This window comes from Piliocolobus tephrosceles, chromosome 2 (assembly GCF_002776525.5).
Source record: "Piliocolobus tephrosceles isolate RC106 chromosome 2, ASM277652v3, whole genome shotgun sequence".
In the NCBI taxonomy this organism is placed as follows: Eukaryota; Metazoa; Chordata; class Mammalia; order Primates; family Cercopithecidae; genus Piliocolobus; species Piliocolobus tephrosceles.
Genome location: NC_045435.1, coordinates 50,990,770 through 51,001,139, shown reverse-complemented (window position 1 = coordinate 51,001,139; position 10,370 = coordinate 50,990,770). Strand labels below are relative to the sequence as shown.

At 42.7% G+C, this 10,370-nt stretch overlaps 1 protein-coding gene across 1 annotated transcript in view; it reads left to right on the top strand.

Moving 5' to 3' along the window:
• The window catches only part of FANCD2 (FA complementation group D2), a 79,925-nt gene that overhangs the window by 23,416 nt on the left and 46,139 nt on the right, over nt 1-10,370 (top strand). The window contains exons 12-14 of the mRNA XM_026447629.2: nt 3-12; nt 1,331-1,462; nt 4,433-4,543. Of these exons, the coding sequence (XP_026303414.1) occupies nt 3-12; nt 1,331-1,462; nt 4,433-4,543 (253 nt within the window). The remainder of the gene's footprint in view (nt 1-2; nt 13-1,330; nt 1,463-4,432; nt 4,544-10,370) is intronic.

Genomic DNA, 10,370 nt, shown 5'->3' with positions numbered 1-10,370 from the left:
TACTGCCAGCAGGTATGTTGAAACACTTGTTTTGGCAAGGAGGGAACGGGGAAGGGAAAATAATCTGATGTTTATTTCTTGTTGGTTGGACCTTACTGAAGGGGAAGGAACTCTGAACTGGGTCTCAGGAAAGGTCAATCCTAGTCCCAGCCTTGATGAAATGAAGAGACTTGACTGGTGGATCTAACTCTGTGTTCTGAGCTCTAAAATTCTGTCTGAAATTAAGATCCAGATCTATTTCAAAACATGAGACACTTTTTTTGTTTTGTTTTGTTTTGAGATGGGGTTTTGCTCTTCATGTCCAGGCTGGAGTGCAGTGGCATGATCTTGGCCTACTGCAACTTTTGCCTCCCAGGTTCAAGCAATTCTCCTGTCTCAGCCTCCTGAGTAGCTGTGATTAAAGGCACACACCGCCACAACTGGCTAATTTTTTGTATTTTTAGTAGAGACAGGGTTTCACCATGTTGGCCAGTTGGTCTCGAACTCCTGACCTCAGGTGATCCGCCTGCCTCGGCCTCTCAAACTGCTGGGATTACAGGCATGAGCCATCGGGCCCAGCCAAGACACATTTTAATAGCATATATCTAGAGAGGAGGGACTGTATTTGTGGAAAATGTTTATGAAAGCAGGTAAAGAACAGTGTCTTATTTTGTATTTTTACATATATTCTTCCTATTATTGACAATGTTAAAACACATTTGAATGGAAATTTTAAAATGAAGATTTGTAAAAAAATTTTAAACATTTAAAGTAGGGCAGTAGTTGCCAGCTGACATGAGGTAGCTGCTGTAGTTGAGAATATAATTTTGTTGTGACTATTACACAGTGACAGTATAAAGGGAGAATGGCATCTAAGACATTTTTGAACCTTCTTAATGTCTTAGAGACACTATCATGATCCATGTTTGCTTGGAAACATGCAAGTCTAGCCAGTACTATATAAAGAAAGCCTTTAAAGCTTTTAATCCTTGAGTGCCATCATTTTGAGAAATTTCAACTGATCTTATACAACCTCAACTTAAAGGGTAAAATTTAACCCATGTGGGAACAAGAAAGAGGAAAACTATGCCAAGGAGCAAAATCAGGAGGGCTTAGGTAGTGCTCACCGATAAAATATGGCAAATAGGTCAAGATGGGATGGTAAAGTTACGCTGGCATATTCCTAAATCTCCTGAAGCCAACATTAATGAAAACTAGATAATAGATGATGGGATTGGGTTGATTGTGATTTTAATGAAGTAGAGATTGGAGAGGCCTTGGGGGTGAATCCCTTTAGAATGGCCATCCCATATTTTGTTTTACATTGTCCTGTTGGCTCTCCTCTGTATAGGAGGTGGTTGGTGCCTTAGTGACCCATATCTGCAGTGGGAATGAAGCTGAAGTTGATACCGCGTTAGATGTCCTCCTAGAGTTGGTAGTGTTAAACCCGTCTGCTATGATGATGAATGCTGTCTTTGTAAAGGTATCTTATTGGCTTCTTTTACTTTAGATATTGAATACTGTAATTGGTGGGAGGAGGTGGGAAGGAGGTGAGATGATGGGCAAGTAATATAAATAAAAACTGACTATTCTATCTATGTGTTGATTCATTCAGCAAACACTTCTTTATACCTAACCCACAGACTAAGCTTTATTCTGGGTGCTGTGGGTGTAAAGCAGGTCCTTGCTTTTGATGTTAAAGACTAAGACTCCTAAGCAAGTCACTATAAATACAATATGGTGAATTATCTGGTAAAGTGCTATAGCTAAAACAGAGCAAGAATAATTAAATTTAGCCTGGGAAGCTGGAGAATTCTTCAAAGAGATGATTTGAGTGATTGCTGAAGGATGGGAATGACTGACAAGAGAAAGTATGGGAAGTGTGTTCTAGGCAGAGAAGAGTTTGAGCAGAAACAAACTGGTGCCCAAGTCAATGGTGTGACTGAGGAATGAGAAGCAAACAAGCATGACTGGAGAATAGGATATATATGGAGAAGAGTGATGGGAGGCGAGGCTGGTAAGACGTGGGACAGGCCCATGTTGCAAAGAGTCTCAAATAACATGCTAAAGAGTTTCAACTTTATTTTCTAGACATTAGGGAGCTATTAGCAGTTTTTACACAGAGTTGATTTAATCTGCTCAGCATTCAGAGATAACTCAGTAGGCTATATCATGGGTGGAGTAGAGACTGCTGAAAGGGTCTAAGGCAGTGAGAGTAAGGGCCAGATTTTGGTCACGGGAATGTAGAAGAAATGATGGCTTAAGAGACAATTTGGTGTTACAATTAACATGACTTGGTGACTGTTAAGAATATGTGGCAGGTGTGGTGGCTCACACCTGTAATCCCAGCTCTTTGGGAGGCCAAGATGGGTGGATCACAAGGTCAGGAGATCGAGACCATCCTGGCTAACACGGTGAAACCCCGTCTCTACTAAAAACACAAAAATTAGCTGGGCATGGTGGTGGGCACCTGTAGTCCCAGCTACTCGGGAGGCTGAGGCAGGAGAATGACTTGAACCTGGGAGGCGGAACTTTCAGTGAGCCGAGATCGCACCACTGCACTCTAGCCTGGGCGACAGAGCAAGACTCCGTCTCAAAAAATAAAAAAAAAAGAGAATATGTGGCAATGAGAAACAGGAGAACTAGGTCCAAGTTTTTCGTGTTAGGAAACCAGGTGAATGGTTGTGCTGTTTCCGGAGACCAGGAGGGGAGTGCGTCTTCTGTAGGAAGTATGATGAGTTCACTATAGGATAGCCACATGTAGGTGGTTAGTGGATAGTTGGAAATTCTGGTTTGGAACCCTGCAGGGCACCCTTTGGTGGAAGATTTAGTTTGGATATTCAGAACCATATAAATGTGAGCTCAACTGAGGTAATTTTGAGGCAGAAGACCATAGAAGCTTAGAAGAGGACAGCTGGGCACGGTGGCTCACGCCTGTAATCCCAGCATTTTGGGAGGCCGAGGCGGACGGATCACCTGAGGTTAGGAGTTCAAGACCAGCCTGATCAACACGGAAAAACCCCCTCCTCTACTAAAAATACAAAAATTAGTCAGGCATAGTGGTGCATGCCTGTAATCCCAGCTACTCGAGAGGCTGAGGCAGGAGAATCATTTGAACCCAGGAGGTGGAGGCTGCAGTGAGCTGAGATCATACCATCACACTCCAGCCTAGGCGAGAAGAGCGAAACTCTGTCAAAAAAAAAGCGAGGGATTTAACTCCGGTGCTGGATACTGTAGAGGTTGAAGATGGAGCAGAGGCTATTGTCTTTGGCAATTATGATACCTCTGGCAACCTCTGAGAGAACAGTGTTAATTGAATTATAAGGTTGGAAGCCAGAGAGCAGTAACTTGAAGACTTGGGGAATAGAGTCAATGTTGAGAAGCATCAAAGAGGACAGAATAAGAAAAGTAGCTTGAGAAAGAAGCTAGTTGCAAGGGAGATTTTTTTTTTGAGACGAGTCTTGCTCTGTCCCCCAGGCTGGAGTGCAGTGGCGTGATCTTGGCTCACTGCAAGCTCCGCCTCCCGGGTTCACACCGTTCTCCTGCCTCAGCCTCCCGAGTAGCTGGGACTACAGGTGGCCGCCACCATGCCTGGCTAATTTTTGGTATTTTTAGAGATGGAGTTTGACCGTGTTAGCCAGGATGGTCTCAATCTCCTGACTTCGTGATCTGCCTGTCTCGGCCTCCCAAAGTGCTGGGATTAGAAGTGTGAGCCACCGCACCCGGCTGCAAGGGAGATTTTTTTAGATGAGGAGGCTTGAGATTGCTTTTAGGCTGAGAGAAAGAATTCAATAGAGAGGAAAAAATGGAGATTTTTAGAAACTAATTAAAAGTTTTCAAAGCTGTTTTATTACTTTATCCTCAGACAAACCATGAAAGGTAGTATAGCTATTATTATTGCCATGTTACAGATGAGAAAAGCTGAAACATTTCCCACGGTTGCAAAGTAAGTAGTTTCCTTGTGACTCCTTCCAGATCTGTAGAGAAAGGAGAAATAATTCATGGAGTAGAAGCTGGGAAGGGATGATATGGCAAGGAATAGGGTAAAGACATAACTTTTGGTACAATATTGTTTTCACTGAAAAAAGGGGAAAGGTGGAGGTAAAGAATACTGAGAACTAGGAGGTGCATTAGAATGACTAAGCAGTAGATGACTAAAGCCCAGGATTGTGGTTTAGAGTGAAGAGGATAACTTTATCTTTCCTGATAGTTAGTTCCTAGTCTCTGATAATAAGAGACCTAGAAAGCTGGAAGAGTTTTCTCAGTTTATTTCCAGTCTATCAAACCTTTGGGCTCTGAGCATAGCTTTTAGAACTTGAGCTTTTAAGGGAGCTAAAAAGTTTTAGATACCTGGCTATCTATGTGTGCCTTTTTTACAGGGATTTTAATTTTTTGATTTTTAAGGGAAAAATGTTAGCTGCTAGCCTCATTGTTGGCATCATTTTTTCCACAGGGCATTTTAGATTATCTGGATAACATATCCCCTCAGCAAATACGAAAAGTCTTCTATGTTCTCAGCACACTGGCATTTAGTAAACAGAATGAAGCCAGCAGCCACATCCAGGTAAGAGGCAATGTTGGGAAAGATTCTTTTTTTTTTTTTTGAAACGGAATCTAGCTCTGTCTCCTAGACTGGAGTGCAGTTGGCACGATCTCGGCTCAGTGCAACCTCCACCTCCTGGGCTCAAGCTATTATCCTGCCTCAGCCTCCCAAGTAGCTGGGACTACAGGCACATGCCACCATACCCGGCTAATTTTTGTAATTTTACTACTTTGTATTAATTTTAAATCTCTCTTTTTTTTTTTTTTTTTTGGAGACGGAGTCTTGCTCTGTTGCCCAGGCTGGAGTGCAGTGGCCGGATCTTAGCTCACTGCAACCTCCGCCTCCCGGGTTCACGCCATTCTCCCACCTCAGCCTCCTGAGTAGCTGGGACCACAGGCGCCCGCCACCTCGCCCGGCTAATTTTTTGTATTTTTAGTAGAGACGGGGTTTCACCGTGTTAGCCAGGATGGTCTCGATCTCCTGACCTCGTGATCTGCCCGTCTTGGCCTCCCAAAGTGCTGGGATTACAGGCTTGAGCCATCGTGCCCGGCCAGTTTTAAACCTCTTTACTTGAAATTTGCTAGGAAAAAAAACAAACAAGCAAGCAAATGATAGATTTGCTAGTGTGTAGTAGTGGAAATAGCCATAATACCAGCATTTTTTTATTCTTACCACAAACATTAAGTGCCTATCCTGTGCCAGGCACTGATATATTAGATCCTCTGCCCTCGAAAAGCTTTGTCTGTTAGGGAAGAGATGGGTCTGTGATCAGATAACCATGAAACTGTTCAGGTTCTGAGTGCAGTGGGGACACAGAATTGCCTTGTTTCCTAAGAAACATCTCCATCTAATGTGAACTTCACGTGGGCTTGCTTTCGTGTGTGGACACCATTCACTGAAAAAGCCAGGCTGTAGTCCCAGCACTTTGGGAGGCCAAGGCAGGCGAATGACATGTGCCGAGGAATCTGAGACCAGCCTGGGCACCATGGTGAAACCCTATCTCTACAAAAACATACAACAATTAGCCAGGTGTGGTGGCACACACCTGTAATCCTAGCTACTCAGGAGGCTGAGGTAGGAGGATCCATTGAGACCAGGGAGGTGAGGCTCCAGTGAGCCATGATTGTGCCACTGCATTCCAGCCTGGGCAAGAGAATGAGACTCAAGAAAGAAAGAAGAAAGAAAGAAAGAAAGAGAGAGAGAGAGAAAGAAAAAGAAAGAAAAAGAAAGAAAGAAAGAAAGAAAGAAAAGAAAGAATTAGATTGGAATTGTAACTTGTAACTCGTTTGTATCTTTAGTGCTACTTTGTGGCAATAATTCATACTGGACTGTGGCTTTGAACAACCAGCATATTTTTTATCTTTTTTCCCCCCCTTTCTTGGATCCCCAGTCAGCACATTTTTTTAATTAAAAAAAAATTTTTGGACTAGGTAATATACATGTGTCATACAAAATTCAAAACATATAGAAGGGTATCCAGTGAAAAATAACTCTCACTTCTTCTCTCCTCTAGGCACCTGGTTTGGTTTGTCTTCCACTTTATAACCTTCTGAGATGTTCTGAGAATTTACAAATTTGTATTTACCTGTAGTTTCCTTTCCCTTCTTGTTCTACATCTTACCTTTTGCATTTAGCAGTTTATTTTGGAGATTCCTTCAAATCAGCGATATAAAGCTACTTCATCATTGTATTTTATTTTTGAATTTTGATAAAATATACATAACATAAAATAGAATATTTAAGCTGTTTTTAAGGGTACAATTTAGTAGCATTAAGTATATTCACAGTGTTATACAACCATTACCACTATCCATTTCTAGAACTTTCTGATCGTCCCAAGCAAACTTTGTACCCATTAGGCAATAATTCACCATCTTCCTCTCCCCACCCGCTAATAATCACTAATCACATTCTGTCTATGGATTTGTTCATTCTAGATGCCTTATATAAATGGATTCATACGATATGTATCCTTTTGTGTCTCACTTATTTCACTTAGCATAATATTTTCAAGATTCATGTATGTTGTAGCATGCATCAGAACTTTATTCCCATTACAGCTGTAATGATTCCATTCTTTGTTTTTGTTATTTTGTTTTGTTTCGTAGAGACGGAGTCTCACTCTGTCGCCCAGGCTTGAGTGCAATGGCACAATCTCGGCTTACCATAATCTCTGCCTCCTGGGTTCAAGCAATTCTCTTGCCTCAGCCTCCCAAGTAGCTGGGGTTATAGGCGTGCACCACCACGCCCGGCTAAGTTTTGTATTTTTAGTAGAGATGGGATTTTGCCATATTGGCCAGGCTGGTCTCAAACTCCTCACCTCAGGTGATCCGCCTGCCTCGGCCTCCCAAAGTGCTAGGACTGCAGGCGTGAGCCACTGCGTCCAGCCCCCATTCTTTGTTTATAACACGTTTTGTTTATCCATTTATCCATTGATGGACTGTTGGGTTGTTTCCACCTTTTGGCCATTTGAATAATGTTACTGTGACCATTGGTTTACAAATATTTGTTTGAGTCTCTGTCTTCTGTTCTTTTTTTTTTTTTTTGAGACGGAGTATCACTCTGTCGCCCGGGCTAGAGTGCAGTGGCCAGATCATAGCTCACTGCAAGCTCCGCCTCCTGGGTTTACGCCATTCTCCTGCCTCAGCCTCCCAAGTAGCTGGGACTACAGGCACCTGCCACCTGGCCCGGCTAGTTTTTTGTATTTTTTAGTAGAGACGGGGTTTCACCATGTTAGCCAGGATGCTCTCGATCTCCTGACCTCGTGATCCGCCCGTCTCGGCCTCCCAAAGTGCTGGGATTACAGGCTTGAGCCACCGTGCCCGGCTGTCTTCAGTTCTTTAGGGTATGTTTCTAAGAGTGGAATTGCTGGATCATATGATGACCATATGTTTACCATTTTGAGGAACCACCAAACTGCTTTCCATAGCAGCTGCATAATTTTACATTCCCACCAACAATGTATGTAGGTTCCAGTTTCTCCATATCCTTGCCAACATTTATTTTCCTTTCTTAAAAATTTCTTTTGATTTTTATTAATTAATTAATTTTAAAAATTATTATTATTTTTAGATAGGGTCTTGCTCTGTCACCCAAGCTGCAGTGCAGTGGCGCAATCATACTTTACTGCAACCTGAAAATCCTGTGCTTAAGCAGTCTTCCCAACTCAGCCTCCTGAGTACCTGGGACTACAGGTACCTGCCACCTCGCCAGGCCCTATTTTTTAATTATAATCATTCTGATGAGTACAAAGTGGTATCTCATTGTGGTTTGATTTGCATTTTCTAATGACTAATGATGTTAAGCATCTTTTCATGTACTTCTTGGCCATTTCTATATTTTTGTAGAAATGTCTATTCAAGTCCTTTACCCATTTTTGTTTGTTTTGTTTTAGAGATGGGGTCTCACTCTGTCACACACGTTGGAGTGCAGTGGTGTGATCTTGGCTCACTGCAACCTCCACCTCCCAGGCTCAAGCAATCCTCCCATGTCAGCCTCCTGAGTATCTGGGACCACATGGTAATGCATGCACTACCATGCCCAGCTAATTTTTTGTAATTTTGGTAGACATGAGGTTTCGTCATGTTACCCAGACTGGTCTGGAACGCTTGAGCTCAGGAGATCCACCCACCTCTGCCTCCCAAAGTGCTGGCATCACAGGCATGAGCCACTGTGCTCAGCCCTTTGCCCATTTTTAAATTAGGTTTTTGTCGCCATTGAGGTATAGGAGTTATTTATATATTCTGGATATTGATCCCTTCTCAGATACATGATTTGCAAATATTTTCTCCCATTCTATGGGTTTTTACTCCCTTGATAGTGTCCTTTGATGCCCAAAAGTATTTAGTTTCAATAAAGTCAAATTTATCTTTTTTCATTTTCTTTTCTTTTTCTTTTTTTTCTTTTTTTTTTTTTTGAGACGGAGTCTCACTTTGTCGCCCAGGCTGGAGTGCAGTGGCACCATCTCGGTTCATTGCAAGCTCCGCCTCCTGGGTTCACACAATTCTCCTGCCTCTGCCTCCAGTGTAGCTGGGACTACGGGCACGCGCCACCACGCCCGGCTAATTTTTTGTATTTTTAGTAGAGACGGGGTTTCACCATGTTAGCCAGGATGGTCTCGATCTCCTGACCTCGTGATCCGCCCGCCTTGGCCTCCCAAAGTGCTGGGATTACAGGCGTGAGCCACCGCGCCCAGCCCCTTTCTGCCTTCTTAATTCCGACAAAGATCATTTTTCTTCTTGGGATTCTCCAAATACTCCATCAGTTTATCCTCTCCCCAGATGATGCCTTTGTTCTTCTTGGCGTCTGTGTAAGAGAATCCAATGGCCTGACCTGTCTTCCGCGCGAAGACACCATGGAGATTAGGCCCAGTCTTGTGCTTGCCTCCCTTTTCCACCGTCTGGCACTGGGCACACTTCTGAACAAAAATCTTCTTACCTTTCTCAACATCACCCATATTTAATCTCTTTTTCGTCGCTGACGCCACAAAGGTTGCCACTTCAAAGCTGTGCGACCCACACTCTATCAATTTTTTTTCCTGTGTTGCTTGTCCTTTTGGTTGTCACGCTTAAGATACCATTGCCGAATCCAAGGTCATGAAGGTTTTCTTTTATTTTCTTCTAAAAGAAAGTTTTAGCTCTTAAATTTAGGTCTTTGATCCACTTTGTGTTAATTTTTGTATATAGCATATTTTAATATTTTAAGGATTTAACTTCATTCTTTTGCAGATGGATATCCAGTTTTTCCAGTGCCATTTGTTAAAAAGATGATCCTTTCACCATTGAAATGATTTTGGCACCTTTGTCAAAAATCAATTTGTCACATATATGACGGCTTATCTTTGAACTCTGTGTTCTGTTTCATTGGTCTGTCTGTCCTGCCATCACCACACTGTTTTGACTACTGTAGCTTCGTATTGATATTGAAATCAGGAAGTGTGAGCCCTCCAACTTTGTTCTTTTTCAAGGTTTTGGCAGTTTGGGGTCCCTTGAAATTCCATGTGGATTTTGGTATGGATCTTTCTATTTCTGCAAAACGTGTTGTGGGACTTTGATAAGGATTGCACTGAATCACTTTGAATGGTATTGTCATCTTAACAATATTGAGTGTCTTCCAGTCCACAAAGACAATAGCTCTTTCCGTTTACTTATGTCTTTAATGTTTTTCAGCAATTTTTTAAAATTTAATTTAATTTAATTTTATTTTAAGACAGTGTCTGGCTCTGTCACCCAGGCTAGAGTATAGTGGCGTGATCCTGGCTCACTGTATTCTTGACTTCCCAGGCTCAGGTGATCCTCCCACGCCAGCATTCCGAGTAGCCAGGACCTCAGGCATGCACCACCACAGCTGGCTAGTTTTTGTATTTTCTGTAGAAACGAGGTTTTGCCATGTTACCAGGCTGGTCTTGAACTCCTGGGTTCAAGCAATTCAGCCGCCTCAGCCTCCCAAAGTGTTAGGATAACAAGGTATGAGCCACTTGGCCCAGCCTTGCCTCCATGTTTAAATCTTTACTTGAGTATTTTATTCTAGTTCATTATTTTAGCTGAGCAGTCATCAACGTTATGATAATTTTCATATCCTTATAGAAATAATAACAATAAAAGATATTATTGGCTGGGCGCGGTGGCTCTCACTTGTAATCCCAGCACTTTGGGAGGCTGAGGCGGGCGGATCACGAGGTCAGGAGATCGAGACCATCCTGGCTAACACGGTGAAACCCTGTCTCTACTAAAATTACAAAAAATTAGCCAGGCGTGGTGGCAGGCACCTGTAGTCCCAGCTACTTGGGAGGCTGAGACAGGAGAATGGCGTGAACCCAGGAGGCGGAACTTGCAGTGAGCCAAGATCA